Consider the following 22,485-nt stretch of genomic DNA (forward strand, 5'->3'; position numbering starts at 1 on the left):
ATGCTATTAATTATATTCATGGTGTTAATATTTAATTCATTATCATCTCCCGAAATGAAAAAGCAACAATATATGTATTACCTATGGCAAGCGCAAAAAAAAATCATGCAGTGGTTACACCCTTCTTTTCCAGAGGGCTCTGTCATCGTGCAAGATAAACAGCAGAGCCCTCACCCCCACCCCCGCCCGATGTGGAGAAGGCAGGGGACACCGGCAGAAATTTTTGCAAAGACGATGTGTTTTCTTAAGCAGGAAAAAAAAAAAAAAGGGCACCAAATACTGGCCTATATAAAGTTGTTCTTACTTCACAAGGCCTCTGGCTGGGGCATGACATCAAGGTAGAGAACTCCTCATACAGCTCTGGGTTTCTCCAGGTACGGGGATCAAAGCACCCCCAGGCTCCCCAGACCCGCCTGTCACAACCAGCCTCCCACCAGGCTCCGAGTCTCCAGGGCTGGGCCCGGGAACCCGATGTGGCTGCAGACACCAGAGGGACTGGGCTGCCCCTCTCCTTAGTGTCAAGTTCTGGCCGTGGCCTTGGATGTCAGACAGGGCCTTCTGCAAATTTGCCCCCTAGGCCCTGCCAGAGCTGCCGCTCAAAGACCGGTTTCCCAAAATATCAAAACCTAAGTGGACTTGAGAGGCTGGAGGGGAGGGCTGGGTTTCTGGCGGGACATGCTATGAGCCAGGTGTCATTGCTGGGCTCGGTGGTCCCTTAGTGCCCTCCCACCCCCGAGGGTGGAGCTGTGGGCCGCGGAGGGTGCAGGGGTGGGCGGTTACCTGGTTGGGGATGGCTCTCTTCTTGTTCAGCTGGGTGCTCCTCTGCTGGGCGCTGAAACCAAAGCACAGAGAGAGCTCATGCGGCGGGAAGCCCAGAGGGACGAGGAGCAAGAAGCCCTCGTGGCCCAGGTGGGGTTCTCTCCCGAGTGGGGGCCAAGGGCAGAGGCAGAGAGAAGCCCCCCCGTGTACGAAGGGCTGCCCAAGGGAAAGAGAGCGGGCTCATGGAACGAACGAGATACTGAATTAAACCCTGACTTCTCATCCCTGATTTCGGCCACTCCTGAGAGCGCCAGCTATTTCTAGGAGTCACTGGGTCCTGGCGCTTCCAAGAGGGGGCATGGGAAGCTGGATTCCCAAGTGGCTGGGAGGTAGCCATGCTGGCTTCAGAGTAACCTTCAGTGTTTGGGGGGTCAAACTTGAGGCTTCTTCCCGCTTTCCCCTCCCATCCTGGCCCGGGCACCAGGCCCAGAGCGGCTCTGACCACAGGGCCATCCAGCCTGGGAGATGAGGCTACGGGACAGCTGCTCGCCATGAAAACGCTACTCATCTTGGATGGCTCCTGACCCAAGTCAGAGGACAGTCAAAGTCAATGTGTTTCTGCAAGGTCCCTTATTTACCTACAGTCCCAGATCTCTTTTCTTCTTCATCTATGTTGTTTCCTGGCTAGTTCACACCGGACAGACGAAGTCCCCTTTATTTTGTACGTGGGCACCTACTCAGCTCCCTTGTTTGTCCTAATATATTTTCTACTTGGACCATCATTATCACCACCGGCAACCAACTGATAACTCCTGTTACTTAGGGGTCATACTGTCTTTTCTTATCATATTGCTTTAGCTGGAACTTTTGAAACAATATGAAAAGGCAAAACATCTTGTTTAATCCCTTTACTGACTGCCTCTGGGATTTTACCTTAAAGTTCAAGTTGCCTGTTGGATAAGGTAGTGTGTGTGCCTGTGTGTGTGTGTGTGTGTGTGTGTGTGTGTGCGCGCGCGCGCGTGTGTGTGTGTGTGTGTGTGTGTGTGTGTGTGTGTGTATGTTAAGGAAGTAGGCTTCTGTTCCTAGATCAGTAAAGGGTGGAACATTAAGAATGGAAATGAGGGACTTCCCTGGCGGTCCAGTGGTTAAGACTCCGCGCGTCCACTGCAGGGGGCATGGGTTCAATCCCTGGTCAGGGAACTAAGATTCCCATGTGCCGTGCGGCGCAGAAAAAAAAGAAAAGAATGGAAGTGGAATTTATCCAATGATTTCCCTAAGAATCAATACATTTACTACAAGGGCTTTTTCTCTGGGCCTTGTTTTTAGTGTTTCGAGGGCAGTGAGAAAACACCCCAGAACTTCTAAGCGCAGGAAGGAGGTGGATCGATAGTGTCTGAAGGACACAGAGCTGAGCCACTCACAGTGACGTCTGGGTGCTGGTGAGGCCCCAGACGCTCTACTTCCTAAGGGCTTCCTGGGTCTCACACATGCCCTTGCCTCCACCCAATCAGAGATTTCCCACTGCTTTGGGGGGGGTGGGTGGGGTGGGGTGGGGTGTGTGTGTGTGTGTGTGTGTGTGTGTGTGTGTGTGTGTGTGTGTGTGTTGGGGGGAAAATCCCCTTGGCCTGCAGGGCCCCCTTGGCGATGAGGCCTTGACCTCTGCCCTCCACCTTGCCTTGGTCTCCTCACACTCCTGCTTCTCAGCCTTCCTTCCCTGTCTCCAGCGCTCTCTGCCCCCGCTCCGTCCCCATCACCTGGCTGTCATGACTTCCTTGGGAAGGTCTCCCCAAGCCTCATCCCTCACTGCCCTCTCCCACAGCCCCTCCACCTGCCCTCCTTTCCAACTGGCATCCTCCTTATGAGAACTGGCTTAACGACAGTGTGTGGGTTCTCAGCCTGTGGGTTCTGAAAAGGCAAGGCCCAAGTCTGGCTTGTTCACCGTCCTAGGCCAAAGGCAGTGCTCCATGGCTATTCCGGGAGCCCCTGCGACATCCCACCCAGGGCGGGGGCTTGGGCCTGGGCTGGGTGGAGCCTGGCACCCTGGGCCCCGCCCCCAGCCAGGGCGTCCCCCGTTCACACACTAGGGAAAAGGCACACAGCAGGCAATACCCACCCGGTCACCAGCTGCTCAGTATAGTAACAGCTGGGGTAAGTGGGAAGGCCCAGGAATCCAGAGGAAAGAGTGGAGTGGTCAAAGGAAAAACAGGAGAGATTGTGAGAAGGAACTGTGGATGAAGTGTGAGAAGCAGAGACATCAAGGTGAGGAAAACAGCAGCAACCCGAAAAGGGGGACCAGCGTTTTCAGGCCCCACACACCCGGCTGCTGGGGGAACAGGAGCAGGAGGGGCTGCTTCCCCAGGCCGAGAGCCTAGCCTGAGGGGCAGTCCCCGGCCAGGGCCCTTCAGCGTTCCCCACAGCAGGGACAGTCCGGCCGGGGCCCTCAGCTCATCTGGGCTGGGGCAGCAGCTTCTAATCATGCCCCCCATTCATTCGTTCACTCATTCATTCATTCCACTCACCGACCATGTGTCCAGCACAGAAGAGCTGAGTGCACTGATAAATGTCTACCCAGGGAACTACTCAGCCAGTAGAGACCCTGGACGGGAAGACCCTCTTGCCCAGCCTGCTAGCCCCTTCCTCCCTGCACCTCCAAGGCCAGGCCACAAGGCCACCCTCTGGACTCCCACGGGCGGTGGACAGCCCCACCCCGGCACTGACCACACTGTGTCTTAACTGCCTGGGTGCACCTCTGTCCCTGGCGCGGGACCTTCCTTTCAGGGTGGGGACCTGGGTCTGTGCCTGCTGACTGCTGTTATCACAGGGCCTGGTGCAATGAAAGCACACCAGCGATACTGGCTAAACCAATACAAGGAGGCTGGCTACCAACCGCCTTTTATTCTATCAGGCTCCGGAAAGAGGACCTTCGGGAGCCATCAGAACAATCTGTGTGATACTCACCGAGGCGGGGGGCTGATGGCATCAGTGGGTGACACTGGAGGCCACCAGCATTTATATTTATATCCTGCTGAAATCAGCTCCCTGCTCTTCTGGCCCCTTATCCGGGTGCCGTGGAAGGTTCTAGTTTTAAATCTACAGCATATGGACAGAAGCCATGCAAATCCTGGCAGCACTTCCCAAAGAGCAGCCCCTGGAGCCCTGAGCCCCTGAGCTGCTCAGTGAAAGGGCCCAGTGCATGTGGGGGAGACTGGGAAAGCTGCACGTGAGTCTATGAAAGGCTCCGAGAAGTCCTGCAGGAAAGGAAGCACTGAACGCTAGTTAGCCTTGCCCTTTCTTGAAGCCTCTGACCACTGGACTGCCCTTTCCTCCTTAAACTAACCATGGGGGTGCCCCACAGGAGGTGCACTGGGGACAACGAGGCTGGGGGGGGGAGGGTCACTGCTACCCAGCAAAGCTTCCAGATGCTCTCCGATGGCCCCGCCCTTCACCTGGGGACCCCTGACAGAGAGACCCTCGTGCCCCGGCCCAGCAGCGGAATCCCAACTTGACCGCCTCTCTCAAGGCGTGGCTCTGAGGGTGGACACTCATGCCACCCCACCAGCCGCTATCTTGAAAAGTACATACTTGGCAAATCCAATGAAGTCTTCGTGGTTCGTGTTGATGTAGGACTGCTCGATGTCGATCAGAAGAAGAATCTGGGGGAAAGCAGGGGTCATGGTGAGTACAGAGCCCAGCGTGGCAGGGAGGGGCCGCTGCCAGAGCACTTCCCGCACCCGCCAGCAGGGGGTGCCCCGAAACAACCACGCTGTTTCCCAGGCAGGAGAACAGCGGTCACCCACCCACCCCTTCCCATATCCTGGGGCCCGTCTGCAGGGGGAAGGGGGCATGGGTGCTTCCAGACACCAAGGCTTCACAAGTGAGAAAGACTGGGCCAACAGAGCAGAGTGAGGCAGCCCAACGTGGTAGTCACAAGTGTGGCCTCCGAGGCCTGGAGTAGGGAGGGCAATAAGGCCTCACTGCAAAGGCTTAAATAGGTCACAATATGTCATGTTGAGAGTAGCGCCCGGCATGCTATAAGTGCCTCATTAAAACGGCAAAGGTGGAAACTACATTCAATATCCTGTGATAAACCATAACGGAAAAGAACATGAAAAAGAATGTATATACGTGGATAACTGAATCACTTTCCTGTACAGCAGAAATTAAACAACATTGTAAATCAACTATACTTCAGTAAAGAACTTCCCTAGTGGCGCAGTGGTTAAGAATCCACCTGCCAATGCAGGGGACACGGGTTCGATCCCTAGTCCGGGAAGATCCCACCTGCCGCGGAACAACTAAGCCCGTGCGCCACAACTACTGAGCCTGCGCTCTAGAGCCCGCGAGCCACAGCTACTGAAGCCCGCGTGCCTACAGCCCGTGCTCTGCAACAAGAGAAGCCACCACAATAAGAAGCCCGTGCACCGCAACGAAGAGTAGCACCTGCTCACTGCAACTAGAGAAAGCCCGCACGCAGCAACGAAGACCCAACGCAGCTAAAAATAAATAAATAAATTTTTTTAAAAAAACAAAAAAACTATACTTAGGTAAAATTAATACCAACAAAAAACTGGCAAAGGTAATTTGGCCAGGTGAGGACATTAAAATGAAACACACGGGCACAAAGGCACACACCAGCCAGCCAGGGTGTCGTCTCAGATAAGACACGGGACCTTAAACAGTCCTGTCACTTCACTGTGCCTCTGAACCCTCAAGCATAAAGTGGGCCAGGCACTCAGATCTTGGGGGGTTGTTGTTGGAAAATGCTGGGGTGCTCTGTCCATGGGAGACACTGTCTCTGGTTTAAAAGGTCTGAGTCCTGTTGCCCCAGAGCCCAGCCATGACAACAGTGGGGCAACTGGGGGCTCTTGTGTGTATGTAAGGGACAGCAGCATTCGTGCCAACAATGACAACAAAACAAATTGGAATCTCTCAAGCTTTTCACAGAACTTCCAGGTTACAGAAGCTTCGAGGGAATGGGGGACCCTGTGAAGGACAAATGAGCAAGTTTCTTCTCCGTCAATGTCAAGGGGAGAGGGACTGTTCTAAACAAGGTGATCTCACAACCAAATACAACAAGGTTGGCTTGTTTCGGTTCCAGTTTGAATAAACAGCTGCCAATCTCCTGGGATAAACCATAAAGGAAAATAATATATATATAAAAAAAAGAAAGTCTATATGTGTATAACCGAGTCACTTTGCTGTACTGCAGAGATTGGCACACACTGTAAATCAACTATACTTCAATTAAAAAAAAAAAAAAAAGAGAGAGAACACAGTGGACCACCGTGGGGGAAATAACCCAAACCAGGTGTCGGGCCACATGAAGGCAGGATGACAGCCCTGGGCTGAGTAGGTGACAGGTGAGACTTGAACTGTGGCTGTGTGGGGCATCTCACTTTCCACCTTTGGGTATGCTTATGACGGTCTTCATAAGACAATGTGAAAACACAAAAAGCACTCAAACATGTTCCGGTGGGTGAATGGATAAGCAGGCTGTGGTCCACGTGCACCATGAAACACTACTTGGCAGTCCTAAGAGACACATTTTGGCTACACCACAAACAACAGGGATGAGTCCTGAATGCATGGTGCAGAGTGAAGGGACACAGGATCAAAAGGCTACCACAGCAAGAGTCCGTTCGCATGACATTCTGGAAAAGGCAAAACTACAGGGACGGGGAGCAACCTAGTGGTTGCCAGGGCCTGAGGGCCTGGGGGCCTGGGGGCCTGGGGGTCGGGGAGGGATTAACGACAAAGGGGCACAAGGATGGGGATTTGGGGGGTGGTGGCAGAACCGTTCTGTATGTTGAGTGAGGTGGTGGTGACCTTGCTGTACGCATTTGTCAAAACTCACACTGCACAACCAAGATCTAATGCACATAAACTGTATCTGAAGAATGCAACAAAAAGCCAGTACCTGGTCCTTGGTCCTCCCCTCCCGTTCCCGGATGTAAGTGGTGACGATTCGTTCGGTCTCCTCTCGCAACCGGGGGTAGGAGCTGAGCTGGAGGGAAAGCAGAGTGGCGGCGTCGGCTGGGTCCTCGCGGCTTGGGCAGCAAAGTGAGCCAAACGGAAAACATGGGCGGAGGTGGGGGTGACATGGAGTGGGCCCACCGGTTCCCCACCCCGCTCCTGTCTCAGAGCTGCTCCAGCCGGCAGACAAGAAGGGGACGGTGGGGGGGACGGTGGGCCGGAGAGACCGAGAGGGTGCCCGCACACAAGCAGAGGTGCTTTTCGAGAATGCGTTTCGGAGGTGGAAAGTGGCAGAGAAAGCGGGTGACAGCCACCCCCCTCCCTCGAAGTGCTGGGTGAGAGCAAGGACACAGTGTAATTAAAGCCCCTGGGCCACCAGGGCGAGGGCCCGAGCGCAGCTCAGGAGTGCCCAGCAGCGCCCGTTCTAGAATGGGGGGAGGGCCAGCATCTGGGCCATCGACCTCGGAGGGACTCCCTTGCGGGGGGCGGGAAACTGCTCCCGATCATCTCACCTTTGGGATCCACTCCTCTGACACCCCCGCTGCCCCAGCCTTTGCAGCAGCAACCAAACTAACGCACAGAAGCCCACCTTCCATGGTTTGGGGAAAGACCACGAGTTGGGAAAAATTGAGCAAATGGTCAAAATCACTCGAGGAAAAATTCCATTTTTTTTTTTTTGGCTACACCACGCGGCTTGTGAGATCTCAGTTCCCCGACCAGGGATCGAACCCGGGCCCTCTGCAGTGGAACTGCAGAGTCCTAACCACTGGACCGCCTAGGAATTCTGAAAAATTCTTAAATGCCTTGTGATGTGAGAACACGCAGATCAGCACACTGGCGAAGTGTTTCACCGCGTTGGTGGCAGTTTGGAAACCACCTTTCTCAAAGCGTTCCAGGGATGGGCATGGGCACTCATCCCTGCTGCCTGCTTAGTAAGTGCATCTGGCGACATCAAAGGCCTTTCATCCCCGTCAGAGGCCCAAAATGCAAAGGTGGAACCCAAGTGCGACTGGCCCACCCCCTTGTGTCAGCCAAGGCAAAGTTGAGATGTCTCCAAGTGACCACTGGCCCACGGAAGGGGGTTCCTGCCGAGGCAGAGTTTCCCAGATGCTTGGGTTAAGACTCACGATGGGAAAGAGAAGATGGGGGACAGAAGCATAGGTGATAATAATGAAACCTTCTGTTACCTTCTCGGCACACTTTTTAATGACCGTGGCCAGTTCTGAGACCACGAGATCAACACACTTCAAACTTGGCTCTTTGAGTTTTACAATCTGTTTTTTCACAATGGCTTCAAAGGCCATGTCGGGGGTGAAGAGCCCCGTCCTGGGTCATGCGGAGGGCGGGATGAGGTAAAAAGACACCCAGGGGCAGTGCAGGCCACACACGCGGGACGGGAGACGGAGAAAGAAGAAACGAGAGTCAGCTGGTTAGTGACATGCATGGAAGAGCCTGCGCCCGCATTTGCCCCGGAAGCTGCTTCGGATCAAGAGGCGACCTGGGTCCAAGGGGTGGGCTTAGTCTGGGGTTTAATTATAAAAGTGCCACGGGTGGGAGTCAGCGTACGAACAGCTAAAGGTTTGGGGAGGCCTTGCCTTTTCGTGTCTGTGACAATGGGCTCTAGGACGAACATCGCCAAACCATCTGGGTTTCTTTCCCTTCCCTTTTCCAATCGAAGAAGCTTAAGAAGCAAATGTGGGCTTTTCCAGACTGAGAACAGAAGGATGAAGCAGAAACTCCTGCCTTGGAAGGCCGACCCAGAGCTCCACGGCCATGGGGGACGTGCAAGCACAAACTGGCCACCAGGAAGCGCTTCAGCACCTTGGCCAACATGTGCCGCCCCGGGAACCAGGCCCGGGGTCCGAGGGCCACTGCCCTGGGACAGCACTGCTCCTGCGGGAGCTGGTGGAGGCTGTTAGGGGCGAGCCCAGGGCCGAGCACTCCATAGGCCGCTGGCGTTTGGGCCTTTCTCGGCGCCTTGGGGACAGAGAAGTGGCTGGCTCCGGGAAAGCCTGAGGGTGCCAGGCATTTGTCAAGAAGGCATTTGTGAGGGGCAGGGAGGTTCAGGGAGCTTGGCCTCCAGCAGGTGACGCGAGGTCCCTCTCTGCTTCCCAGAAGACAGCAAAGCGACAGCCCAGCAAGACCCCCATCAGACACATGCTAAGCTTGGTATCAGGGTCCCAGGGAGCCCTGCCCACCAGTCTGGAATCTGGAGGCCTGGCACCCCCGGGCTGCACCCAGGCCAAAACGCTTCTGCCCCAGCCTCTGGGTAGAGGCCACGTTCTTGGAAACTGAGGCAATCTGGGAAGGGGAGGGAGGGGGACCAGCGGGGCAAAGGCCAAGCAGCACCGGGAGCCTGATACCAAACTCCCACAGCCCCGTTTCCACAAGGCCAGGAGTCACCCTGCCGAGGGTCCAATACCTTACTGGTACACTGCCTAACTGTATTGATTAGCTCCTGGATAACCAGGTCGACACATTTCAGACAGGGCTCTTTCAGCTTGACGACCTGCTTTTTCACAATGGCCTCGAATGCCAAGTCCGGGGTGAAGAGCCCGGTCCTAAAACCATCCGTACCCGGGGGGCAGGGGAGATAAGTCAGAGAGAAACAAAGCACGGTCAGCGATTTCATAGGCTCGGGTTGGGTTCCCGAGAGAGCCAAGGTTGCAGCAAGTCTGGGGGTCGGACGCCCGCGTCCGCTACTTGGAACCCCCCGGGGCGATCTGAGGACCCCACGGCGACACAAGAGTGGAGGGCGGGAGCAAAACGCTGGGGACCCAGGAGGCGTCCGGGGCACCCATGACGGGGACAAGTGCTGGGTTCCTGCAATCGTGCCTTGGCTCTGACTTCCTCCCCACCCCCCCAGGGCAAATCTGCAGCAAGCTTTCTGACTTGGCTGACCACGGTAACTGGGCCCTTTAACCCATGCTTAACCCAAGGGCAGCGGACAGCCCGGACAGCCGCGGGGCTTATGACAGATCCACACAGAACTAAGCACATCCACCCTCGAGTGCCTTCGGAGACCCAGAGGGAGAGACTGACAGCTACTTCAAACCATCCCAGAGCCCTCTCCAGGCCTCCCAATCGGGGCACCCCAAGGATTGTGGGGACTGACTGGCTGCAAGGTGGCACAATGGAGGTGAAGGGAACACGGCGCCTCCCCCCGTGGAACTTGCCTGACTCCGTGGATATTCTTAATGGCGTAGCTGATCTCCCGTCTTAAGTCCTTCTCATCGAACTCCATCTGAGAAGAGACAAACCAAACACATGCAAGGAGGTACCTGAGGCACCGCCACATCAGGTCTGTACCTAGGGAATGTCACCTCCTGTGTACCGTTTATATTCACAGGGCAGAATATTTAATTGGTCAAAATTTTCAAGAACATTAAAACTCAGTTTCAGCAAGGATGCTCTGAAACTGACACTCTTGCTCTCTTGGAAGGAAAATCAACTCAAACTTTCTTCTGGGCTACGTGGCAGTACAAATCAAAACATACCTCTAAAAACATACCTATACTGTCACAAGGTAGTTTTAAGAGCTCTAGGAATTTATCTTGAGGAATTAATCAAGAATTAGCTACATTCACAAAACCATCCGTAACTGCTGAAAAATGTGCAAAGAACCTAAATGCCCCCAAATGGGAGACTGGTTAAATGAACGATGGGACAGTCATAAAATAAGATAGTGTTTTGCCATTGACAATGCATGAAATGTATATACTAGTTTGGAAAGATGGCAAATTATATGAAAAAAAAAAAAAAAGAATACAAAGATGCATAATTACTTAAAAAAAATACATATGCACACACTGGTATGCATGAATATATGTACTGTGCTTGTGGATGCAGGGAGGCTTTTTGCCTGCATTTGCACAGAAATAATTCTCAAAGGACACACATCCAGGTGCTAAGAGGCGTTGTCTGTGGGTGTTAGGATTATGGGTGTTTTTTTCCTTTTAGCTTTTGCTCTTCTATTGAAAACATGACTGGTTTTTACAGAGATGGCATGCGCTCACTGTGATAAAGTGTAAAACTTCAAGCAATTAAAACAAAAAGAAAACCTCCAATCCCAGCACCCATAGCTGACATTTTGTGACTATCCTTGCAGATCTGTCTCTGCAAAGACACACATCTAGACATGCGTGTATGATTTCATATGAAGGATGTTATAACTGTCATCTGTATGTTCTGTTGCATATGCTGGCTCCATAATCTGCTTTTTCCCTTTCAACCACATGCTGGGGACATTTTCCCATGTGAATTTACCTATATTTTCTATGTACTTTGCAAAGAACATGTATTCAGAGGAAGAAAATGGAACTTTTTATACAGCTCTGCTGGAAATCTCTAAGCTCAGGGAAGGAGGCCCGGGCCTGGAAGTGGGAGCTCGAGACCTCGTGGCCTGGGAGGAGGCCGGGTTCAAGGCCGACTGAGCAGGAGGGTCAAGGCTGACCAGAGGGCCCGGCCCGGGCAGTGCTACCTTCACCAGCTCGAAGGGAAACCGCTCGTGGAAGATGCGATTGATCCGGGCACCCCCGGAGAGCTCCAGCGTGTCCACTTGGTCTCCAGAGCCCTCGATCCTCTTTTCGAAGTCCACCCCAAACTGCTGGACCATCCTATGAGGAAAGAGAAAACCCAAAGGTCAAAGCAGAGGTTTTAACACAGCTCCGGAATTACGTCCCTGGTCAAGCCGTGGCTTACTTTCCTCCGCAGTGAAAGCACTGTATCCTAACCACTAGGCCACCAGGGAACGCCCATCTTTTTATTTTTTAGCAGCAAAAACAGACAAAATCCAGGAGCTGCCAGAGGCAAGCACTTGCTACACACCAGGCCCGCTCTATAGGCCCGTTACGACCATTCATTCATTGAGTTGGGGGCGGGGGGGGGGGGGGGGGGCAATTATTACTCCCATTTTGCAGATGGCAAGAGGGAGGTGCGGGGCGTGTGTCGGGGGGTCACAGTTTAGCAACCTCTGCCCTGAGGTTTGGCCTGATCCGGCAGGACCGTGCCATGAAAAGGGAGCCCCTCCACACAATTCAGGTGGCTTCCACTGGTTCCCGCCACCTCCCAGTCTGTTTGGGTCAGGACTCCACCACTGATGGGCTGAGAGGCCTTGGACAGGTGGCTCTGCCCTCTGAGCCTCAGTTTCTTCATCTGCAAAGTGGGTTGGTTGTAACAGCACTTCCACACAGGGTCACTGTAATAAGGATTTAAGGAGTTTCTAGATTTCATCAACTCAAAGCAGGCATTGGTCCCCAAATACACTAATGGCCTGGACACCCCCCAGAAAGAAAAATGTTGCCAATTAATGGTAATTCACCTGAATCATCTGATTTGAGAAGTTAAAAAAATTTTTTTAAGTGCACACGTAATTGATGAAATGTGGTAACACCATGCGTGGCCCCTTAGAACCCAGCCCAGCCCTTAAAAAAGAAGTGTCTCAGAGTATTGCTGATTAGTGCTGCAAGGAAGTGAGCAGTAAAGAACCAAGATATTTATCAGTGTTTTGGTTTTCTTTAGCATTTCTAATTGTTTCCCCCAGTCCCTGGCACTGTCTGTCTGAATCATTTCCTCATTTCCATTCCCCCAGTTCTGGATCTCCTCAAGTACTGTGTAGAGTTTCCCCAGAAGTTTCCCGCACTGGGCTGGCAGCAGGGAGCTGGCAGTTCCCTGGCACAGAGAAGCCCGGCTCTTACGGGCAAATACAGCTGATGCCTGCAAGCTGCCAGGGCGGCCAGGCTCGGCCACCAATGGATGGGGTTCTTCCTGAACACCCAGGGGGTCACGCACAGGGTGTCCCAGATCCCCAGAAGCTCTCTGCCCACATGAAGCAGACAGTGCCCACACTTGACTTCCTTCCCAGAGACACACAAAGGCCTACGTTAATGCTGCACCTGGAATGGGGACCTTGAACGGTGGCCAAATCAGGGCCAAGATGGTAAAAGGCTTAGCACTACAGCAAGGACAGAGTACAGAGCAGGGAGTGGTTTAGGGAGCAGGATGAAGCCTACGCCAGCTGCCGCCAGACTCGGAAGGGAAAAGACGTAGCATACGTGAGCACCAGCCTCCCAGGGGCCCTGGAGTCCGAGCTGCACTCAGAGAGCATCCTTGCCAACTGTCATGGGTTAAATTGTGTCCCCCCAAAATTCATGTTGATGTCCTAACCTCCAGTACCTCAGAATGTGATCTTATTTGGAAACAAGAGTCTTTGCAGATGTCATTAGTTAAGATGAGGTCATACTGGAGAAGGGTGGGCCCCTAAGCCACTGTGACTGGTGTCCTTAGAAAAAGGGGAAATTTGGACACACACACAGGAAGAATGGCATGTGAAGATAAGACAGAGATTGGGAGCCCCAAAGTTGCCAGCAAGCCACTCGAAGTCCACAGAAGAAACCAACCCTGCCGACACCTTGATTTTGGACACTCAGTGTACATGACTATGAGACGATAAATTTCTTTTTCTTTTTTTTTTTTTTTTTTTGGCCACACTGCAGGGCTTGTGGGATCTTACTTCTCTGACCAGGGATTGAACCCAAGCCCTCGGCAGTGAGAGCACAGAGCCCTAACCACTGGACCGCCAGGGAATTCCCAATAAATTTCTATTTTAGTTTAAGCCACCCAGTTTGTGGTACTTTGCTGCAGCCACAGCAAATAAATACACCAAGGTACAGGGCAGGTAAGATATCTACAGATGACCAGCGGTCCCTAGAGATGAATGGTCCTGAGTTTAGAGCCACAGCTGCACGTCTAGGGAACGTGCATTCCTGCTCCTAGTTCTAGAAGGAGAGAGATCCAGGTGCAAGACAGAAAAGCCGAGGGACAGGAGCTGGTTTGAAAAATGTCCCCGATCACCTCTGCTTGGGGAAAAAAACCTGCCAGGGTTTCAAGTGATCTGTGTTCTATGCACGGGAAGGAGCTGAGGTGAAGGTCACTGTATAACTTGGTTCCCCGACATGGAGCAAGGACCAAGCTGTGCCTGGGAGGAAAAAGCCAGACTCGGAACAATCGATCACGGCAAGGAGGATGGTTAAAGTAAAGACAGTTAGCTTTCCTATCACTGGCTCCAAGTGAGCCACATACCATATATACCTGTGTGGGACCCGAGGGGGCGCCCAGAACCAGGCCGGGAGGGCCAGCGGGCATGGGCCCCCCTGGAGGCCACGGAAGCGCTACTGATGCAAATTCAAGTTCTCCTCAAGCTAGCGATCCCTCTTTTAGGAGTCTGCCCTGCGGGAATCCTCGCTTGTGCGCTCAACAATGAATTCGAGAAGCATCTATCGAAGAAGCAAAAAAAATACCCGAACGTCCCCTAGGGGCATCGGGTCAGGGGAAGAGCGTATGGGATACTCCGGGCGGCCGTGGGAAGTGGAAGGCTCTCGATGCCACTTCCATCAGCTGCGAGAGAGCAGAACTGGGGGCTAGTCTGATGCCACTGTTCTCATTCTCTGGTAAGACAAGAGCCTGGAGACGGGAACCGGGGTGCAGAGGAGGAGGGGAAGTTTTCACCCTCTGTACACATGAAGGCAGTCATTTTTATAATAAAGGCCGAGGAGGAGGTCATGCAACAAGCCATTCAAAGGGACGCCCGCCAGCAGGGAAGAAGCAAGGGCCTCTGCTGGCCGCTGGTCTGTGTGGCCCATAGCCTGCAGGAGGATCTGGGACTGCAGATAAGATGCTAAATAAGGAACACCAGCCCTCGCTGAGGGGCCGCAGATGACAGCAGTGCACCTCCACTGTGATGTCAAAACCACCCGGGCCGGGCCGCAGGGCACTGGTGAACAATGACACGAACCCTGGGGGATGGGTGCTGTCTTGGAGGGCGTCCCCTGGCCCGCCCCGCCCAGGGCCCCAAAAGCATCTTCCAAGATTCCCCAATGGCCACGTGATGTGACAGCCGCTGCGGTCCTCATTTTAGGGGCGAGGAAAATGAGGCTCAGAGGGGTGTGGTCACCTGCCTGTGGTTGCCCATCAGGCCCAGGTTTAGCCCCAGGCCGTGGCCTCTGCAGCACAGGCTAGACCAGATCTCCTCCTAAAGCCTGCAAGGGACCAGCGTTGGCGCTGCAGAAAGCTTTTCGGAATGGGCTGAGGCCGTCTGATGTTAAAAGCATTCTCACCCCCGATCCCACCACTGTGCAGTGCCACATGGCAGAGAGGGCAGGGGGACGTCAGGGCTGTAACGGCCACACAGGACAGTGTCCCTCTGGGAGGGGTCTTATACGCGGCACCATCCGCCATCTGAGGTGCCAAGGAGCTTCTGGATCCCATTCTAGCCAAGCCAGCTAAGGGTCCCTGGCAGGGCAGACACCTGGAGTGCGGAGGCAGGAGGAGCCCCGGGTGAGAAGCTGAGATCATGGGGCACACCCACTCCTCCGACTCACAGCTGGGTGGCTGCCGGGAGCACCGTCTTAGAGTCAGGGTGAGGATTCCAAGAAACCAAGCAGAAGTAGCTGACACATGGCTCGGCTCCCTCCCCCCATGTCTGTCCTCCCTGCAGCCGCCAGAGGGCGCCCGTGAACACCTGAGTCAGGCCATGTCCTGCCGATGCTCAGAACCCTCCAGGGCTCCCGCCTCAGAGCAAAAACCAAAGCCGTCCCCATGGTCTACAAAGCCCTGTAGGCTCTACCCTGTTCCCTCCCCGCCCTCCCTTCCTCCCACTCTCCCCTCGCTCACTCTGCTCCAGCCACACGGGCCTTCTCCGACATGCTGGACGAAATCCTGCCTCAGGGCCTTTGCACTGGCCGGGCCCCCATCCCCAGGACTCTGCATGGCCCCCTTCCTCACCTCTTCAGGTCTCTGCCCGACTCTCACTGTCTCAGGGGGGCCTTCACTGGCCACTTTATTTTAAATGCTACGCCCACAACTACCCTGGCGCTCTCTAGCCCCCTCCCTACTTTGATACTTGGCCATTTCACAGAGTACACATGTTCTCATCTACTTATCTTGCCTCATCCTTCCCCCCTCCCCGTTCTGAGCATATGGGGTGTCTGCCCAGTACACTGGGGAGACCCGAGTGCTCAAGACAGGGCCTAGCACACAGGGGGCTCTGGCCAAGTGTTTGTTGAACGGACGGACGGATGAGTGGGGGAGCCTGAGGCCAGGTGGAAGCCCCGGAGCGCCCGGCGGGGGGAGGGGCACATACTGCAGCAGGGCTTTGGTCTTGCGCGTGGGGTCGTCGGGCCGGAAGTTCTTGTACTCCTCCACCTCCTTCTCCAGGGACAGCAGCTGGCTCTGCAGCTTGCTGCGCAGGGCAGGCAGCGACTCCCGGATGTGGTTGGTCAGTTGCTGCGGGAGAGAGGCTAGAGGTCAGAGGTCAGCACGGGCAGGATGCTGAGAAGGGGCGGGCCCGCTCCACCCCCAGCCTCGAGGGACCAACAGAAACATCCAGCTGGAGTCACACTGGCGTGAGGGACAGGGAGAGGTGGCACAGCTCTGTCCACAGCGGCGAGATGCTGAAAACAGCCCGCGGGGCCCTGGGAGGACAGATCAACCAGGCTGTCCACACCAAAGAGTACACGCAGCTGTTCGCAAGGACCAGGCAGCAGGACCCAAGTGCTGACCGGGAACAGCCTCCCACAGGTGCCGCTCAGTGTGGGGGATGGAAGCCTAGAAGCCACCGCAGGACCCAGGTACAGAAGGACTCTCAGACGGGCGATGGTGCATCCACACTGCAGAACGCTGGGGGAACGTACAGACGCGGGGACGGGCCCTACAAACTACAACAGAAACAGTTTGCCAAAAAAGGCACCGAACACACCTATGATGTGCTCCCCTCTGTAAAGACGGGGAGAAAGTAAGAACACATTTTCATTTGCACGAACAGAGGGAAGGATGGTTCACAAGAGAAGGGCAGAATGGAGCAGGCAGGTGGAAGGACCCTTCCCTGCAGCCCCCTTTTCCTCTATTGTTCTGCCTTTGAACCACAGGGATTTGTTCCGTATTCACGGATCTTAAAAGGGGGCAGCAGTGCAGAAAAAGTTAGGCAATGAGCCTCAAGATGGGTCGTTCAAGAGAAAGCTAGATACAGAGCAGTGGGTAAATATCTTAACTGTTCAGGTGGTGAAAAGGAAGACGGAAAGGGAAGAGAAGGAAAAGAGAAGCAGGAGGAAGAGGAAGGCTGGCGGTACAGACACATCAGTGTCTAGCGTCTCGAGAAGGAAGCCCAGGAAGTGGTGACACCGGCCGCCTCAGGGGAAGAGAGCCATCGCGGGATGGGAGGAAATGGGACATTCACTATATTTGCACTGTCTGACTTTTTTTAATACTATGATAAAAGAGAAAGAGAGAAGGGAAGAAAAAAATAATAGCCATAAAATCAGCTAAAACCCACAAAGTGAAAAGCAGTGTTTTGTGGCCATCTGTCCTACAAGACAAAAGAAATGACAAACTATCCATCAAGCTAGAAAAAAAAACATATGAAGGAGCCTCACACTCCGTGGAATGAATCTGATGGTCACCCCAAAGCCCTATGTGAGCTGGGGCCCCTCCCTGTGGGAGCTGCAGGTCCCTAAGGGCGGCAGTCCACTCCGGTCCCCGACAGCATCCTGGGGCGTTACGGTGGCCCCATTTAGCTCGCCAGGCAAAGGAGGTGGGGGGGACCAGGAAGCACCAGGATGTGGAGCTAGGCCCCCAGAAGGCCAGCTGGGCTGCTCACCTGCGGCTCTCAGAGGGGGCCCCAGGCACCTGCGGGGAGTTTTACTTCCCTTCCTCTCCCTCCACCCCCTGCCCAGGCAGACCGCTGCTTCCTTTCCTGGAGGGCCCCTCCCACCGGACACTTACTTCCCTCTTTGTTCTGCTGAGCTGCCTGCTCTGCCTTCCTGCTCTGCGCCAGCTCTCTTCCCGGCCCCATCACTGCCTAACGCTCGACTGTGCCTCTACCTGGCGCCCCCAATTAGAAACATCCCTTCCCTAAGGACAGGGCCCAGCTCCCACATTGCCACTGTGTCCCACTGCTGCCATGAAGGACTCAGACTGTCGCTCTGAGGCCCTGCCCCATCCGAGATGCTACCATATAGCACTGAGGGGGAACTCCTCGTAACCCCGGGGCCACTAAGGACCACACTGCCTGCTACAGTATAGCTACATAATCCCACATTAGGGATTTTACTCTCGTAGAAATTGGCACACATGCAAAACGATGTTATTAAACAGCAGCCTTTTACTGACTAGGAACATTAGAAACCAGCCTTCCAAAAAGAGCCTGGTTAAACAGCCTAAGACCCATGTGTTCAGGGACTACTACAGGGCCACGAAAAAGAGTGAGGAAGCTTTTTCTGTAGGGACAGAGCTCCAGGAGATACTGCTGAGCAAAAGGAAAAAAAAAAAAAACCAAGGGGCGGGTATCCATGACTACGCAAGAAACAGAGAAATGTGATTCTCAAAAGTCCTTTCTGCTTTTATGAACAGAAAGAAACTCAGGCGGTGTTAACAGTGGTGCCCTAGGGGTGGGAAGCAGGGGCAGATGGGGGCGCTTCACTATATACTTTTAAACACTGGTATTTTTTATGAGCCCTGTGAATATACTACCTGTGGGAAAAAAGAACACTAGAAAAGCAGTGAGATACCAGAGTTGCTGGCATTTGATATGTGCTGCATTTCACGTAGCAGACGCCAGCCCTGGGGGCAGGGATGCAGATGATTCCGGCCTGATGGACGGGGAGGCTCGGAGAGGCGGGGCTAGGCTTTGGACCAAGGAAGGCCAGGCTCCGAAGTCCTCCCACTTGGCTACTGTCGAGCACTGCCAGCCAGCCGGTGTTGGTCCAGGCGAGGCATTCGTAACCCAGGTCATCAGTGTCAGGAACTGTACGCAAACTTCTGGGTACGTGACTAAATAATCACGGTGGTAATTAAAATAATGGTAATAAACAACAAGGTCCTACTGTACAGCCCAGGCAACTATAGTCAATATCCTGTGACAGACCATAATGGAAAAGAATATGAAAAAGAATATATATATGTATAACTGAATCACTTTGCTGTACAGCAGAAATTAAGCCAACATTGTAAATCAACTATACCTCAATACAATTTTTTTTTAAATAAAAATAATGGTAACAATAGTAGTGATGGTAATAATAGTACCAGTACAGACTTACTGAACACCCACTCTTCTCCAGGCCCTGAGTCAAATGTTCACTGAACCCATTTTGCTAAAACAAGTGCTGCTCTAGACCACGGCCAACGGCATTGTGGATGGCAGCTGTTGTGCAGTGCGCAGCCTGAGCAACTGCACAAAACCCTTGCTGTACCTGATTCAGAGTCTTCTGCAGGTGTGAGGTGCCCATGCGGTCCGCCATGTGCCGGTAGGCCGGGTGGGAGAGGAAAAACTTCCTCTCGGCCGCCAGCGCTGCACGGATGTCCTTCTTGCCCTCAATGTCCTTCTGGCTGCGGTTCACCACGCCAATGTAGCCTGTGGGGAGAGAGGTCCAGGTCAGGGCAGTGCCAGGCAAGCCAAGGAGCCCAGATGCCCACCTTTTTTGCATGGGACCAGGCAATGTGGGGGTGCAGACATGGATCTTGCCCTACAAGTCACTCACAGACGAGGTGACAAGCCATACGCATTACTCAGAAGCAACACGGAGAATGCAAACACTGAGTACAGTCCTGAAAAGCAACACAAGTGTTTGGAGGAAGAAGTTATATTCAGCATGGTGTGAGGGGCTGGGTAGAGAAAAGCTCTGGAGAAGATGAAATCCACAATCCGAGCTTTAGAAACAGAAAAAAAAACTTCAAAAAGAAGGGCAATGGGGGACAGCTAATCTTGCTGGATATTAGGACCTATTCTACACTGTGTCACAGTGAAAAACAGGAGCCAACCTAAGTGTCCCAACAAATGGGGTCTGAGTAACGGTCCATGTACCCCCATATGAGGGATCGCACAGGATCTTTTACAGTCATCTTGAAGAGTATTTGCCTTCAAGGGAATGTTCACAGGGACACATTCTGCTATTTTGCTAAGTGAAATGGAAAAGCAGGTCACCAGGCGGCGTGGCGCTGGAGAGCTGGCGTTCCAAACCAGCTCCGCCACCTGCCAGCTTTGTGAGCTGGGGCAAGGGATTTAGCCTCTCGGTGCCTCAGTTTCTTCATCCATAAAATGGGGATGAGCACAGAGCCATTGCATTGGATTGTTAAGGGGATTAAATGGGTTCTTCCACACCAAGAGTGCAGAACAGTGCCTGAAACGTAATAGGTACTTAATACACGTTTGCTATTCTCATTTTATTGAAAATAAAAATACTTGGGCTACTCTTGTCAGAATATCTGAAACTAAACTAAACACGAGCCTAATCAGCCTCTGTCTAGATCAAATGACTGGTTTATAGGGAACTACAATTGGCCAGATCCCAAGTGAAGCAGTACAGATAAAGTGGCCGGAGAAGGAGCTGTTTGAACAGTATCGTAGGTATTTATGTGTCAAATGATAGGATGCCTAGGATTTGCTTCATGACCCCCAAGGGAGGAAAGAACAACAGGAGAGGATATTTGGGGCATTGAAGGTTAGCTGTATGTGATTAGCAGCGAGGCTGGGCCAGTGGTTCTCCTTGCACTTTTCTCTCCACTTGAGAGAATGTTTGAAAGCAAGTATTGAACATTAAGAAAAGTTACAAATCCTCGGGAACTCTTGGGAAGGAGAACCACAGAGTATTAAATAGGGGGAGAAGTTGCGCTGTGGATGATTTCAGTTTCCTTCTTCTGGACACTTGTTTCCTGTTGCCAAAATGAGTAGGCGTTCACTGTGTAACTGAAAAATGAATGCACGCAAATCAGAAGAAAAAGCTACCTGTGTTCACTCGGGCAGAGAAAAAAAAAGAAGCTTCTACAATGGAACAGAAAAGCAGTTACTTCTGGGCAGTGGGGACATGCGATGGTGAATGTATCTGTGAGCATTTGCTGGGGTTTCAGTAAAGATAACAAAAACAAATCATTTTCCAAAAGCAAAGGTGCACCAGCTCTCCTGCTGCTCAAGCCCACCCATCTTGCCTGCCCTCCCCTGCCCTGTAGCCCCCCGGCCCTCCCGGGCCGCACCTCTTCTCAAGGGGAGCAGCTTGTTCTCCAGGATGTCCCTGGCATCAGTGCCTTCGTCCATCAGGTCGAGCTTGGTGATGACGCCGATGGTCCGCAGGCCTGAAAGAGCACAGAGGTCAGAGGGCGCCGTGAGGAAGGAGCACGGGCTGGCAACCCCGGGCCACCTGGGGCCCAGCTGGACCCCCCCACTTCCAGGCCGTGTGACCTGGGACAAACCATAACATCACCTGCCTGGACCCTAGTTTCCCTCATGTCAAATGAAGGCAGTAACACGCCAATCTCAGGGGGTCGTCCATGAGGATAAACCTGGCACGTGGCAAATGTTCAATCAATAAACGCTGGCCACCGTCATCACTGGTACGACCAGCGATGGCGTCTTGCTGCAGCATCAGGGGGCAACCTCATCGAACTTGAACCCCAGGTCAGAATCTCCACGCTGTGCTCTCTGAGTGGCATGCAACGTAACACACTAACCTTTGACAACTGTTTCTAGGGTTACCTCTCATCTGAATGGCCAAAATTCCACTCTGGAAACGACCCCATGGAATTCCTCTTCATCCCAAGTTGCCCAGAATCGAGGGAACCCTGCAGATGGATCAACTGCCCCTGCTGGTGCCTGAGGGCCCCTCTGTGCTAGCCGTCTCTGTGTGTGTGTGTGTGTGTGTGTGTGTGTGTGTGTGTGTGTGTGTGTGTGTGTGTGAGAGAGAGAGAGAGAGAGAGAGAGAGAGAGAGACATCACAGAGGGAAGCCCAGGGAGATCTCTGGGGGGTGCTAAGGTGGGTGTTGAAGAGGTGACGGCCGTGCCTTCCCTGCGGCCCCTGCCTGCTCACGTTCTGCTGAGAGTATGAGCTGGCATCACCTTTTCGGAGGGCAAAGGAGCCCCCACTGCAAGCACCCACAAAGCTTGGGGAGGGTAGAGGCAGCCCAAGGTAGAGAGATATGACTGGGGAGGGGGTCTGGGGGCATCTACTTTATTAGAAATGTCCAATCTCACTGAAGCACTGTTCCTAAAAGCTCAGGAACAACCCAAATGTTAAAGAACAAAAAAAAGACAGCAATGGGCCGCACGGTGGATGGCTACAGACCTATGTCCCTATGGTAATAGGCAAACACACACACACTACAGAAAAATAAGGAAAGACCATCCCATTTCTAAAAATGTGACTTTACGTGGAAGAACAAACTCTGAAAGAATATTTGCCCAGTGTGGCCACCAGTATCTGCAGGGGGAGAGGAGCTGTCACATGTTAGGCTCTACATTTTACAATGGTGACATTTTGGGGATAATTATCATGAATACTTCCAAAGTTAGAAAGCGACTTTCTTCTGGAAGAATGCCAGCATCAAGTTCACCTAACTGTTTTCAGCCGCACCTCCTCACTGCCTGATCTCGCCTCTGCGGTCACGGTCACACGCTGTTTCCCGGGACTGGACTAGGGGTACAGGAAGGTCTGGGGGGGGGGCGGGGCGCTGCGGGCAGGGGCGGCCCCTCCCAGGAAGGCACACCGGGATGGCCCTGGGGAAGAGCTGCCAGAGCCCCGAGCTCTGAGGAGCTCACAGTCCCGGCGGGAAAGGAGCCCCCTTCGCCGACTGTCCCCCAGGCCTACAAACTAGGGGGCGTGAGCCACAGAGCCTGTCTCCCCCAACTCCACACTGGTCCCCAACTCCTTCCAAAACACTGTGGGATCCAGGCAGTCGGCGGACAATTTGGAGAATGTATTTCGGTGTGTG

The 22,485-nt window shown here is 53.4% G+C and overlaps 1 protein-coding gene across 8 annotated transcripts in view; it reads right to left on the bottom strand.

Annotated features, from left to right (window-relative positions):
* The window catches only part of DNM2 (dynamin 2), a 91,694-nt gene that overhangs the window by 21,365 nt on the left and 47,844 nt on the right, over window positions 1-22,485 (bottom strand). For 4 of the 8 annotated variants that reach the window (XM_068536987.1, XM_068536984.1, XM_068536982.1 and 1 more), the window contains exons 5-13: window positions 20,755-20,853; window positions 18,978-19,138; window positions 15,872-16,014; window positions 11,213-11,348; window positions 9,909-9,976; window positions 9,155-9,293; window positions 6,677-6,763; window positions 4,342-4,412; window positions 781-832 (exon numbers count right to left, since the gene is read on the bottom strand). In XM_068536987.1, the coding sequence (XP_068393088.1) occupies window positions 781-832; window positions 4,342-4,412; window positions 6,677-6,763; window positions 9,155-9,293; window positions 9,909-9,976; window positions 11,213-11,348; window positions 15,872-16,014; window positions 18,978-19,138; window positions 20,755-20,853 (956 nt within the window). Of the gene's footprint in view, window positions 1-780; window positions 833-4,341; window positions 4,413-6,676; window positions 6,764-7,919; window positions 8,059-9,154; window positions 9,294-9,908; window positions 9,977-11,212; window positions 11,349-15,871; window positions 16,015-18,977; window positions 19,139-20,754; window positions 20,854-22,485 lie in introns of all 8 variants that reach the window. The other 4 variants (XM_068536983.1, XM_068536981.1, XM_068536986.1 and 1 more) reach the window with 1 other exon arrangement.

The sequence above is a fragment of the Eschrichtius robustus genome, chromosome 2 (genome assembly GCF_028021215.1).
Source record: "Eschrichtius robustus isolate mEscRob2 chromosome 2, mEscRob2.pri, whole genome shotgun sequence".
Classification (NCBI taxonomy): Eukaryota; Metazoa; Chordata; class Mammalia; order Artiodactyla; family Eschrichtiidae; genus Eschrichtius; species Eschrichtius robustus.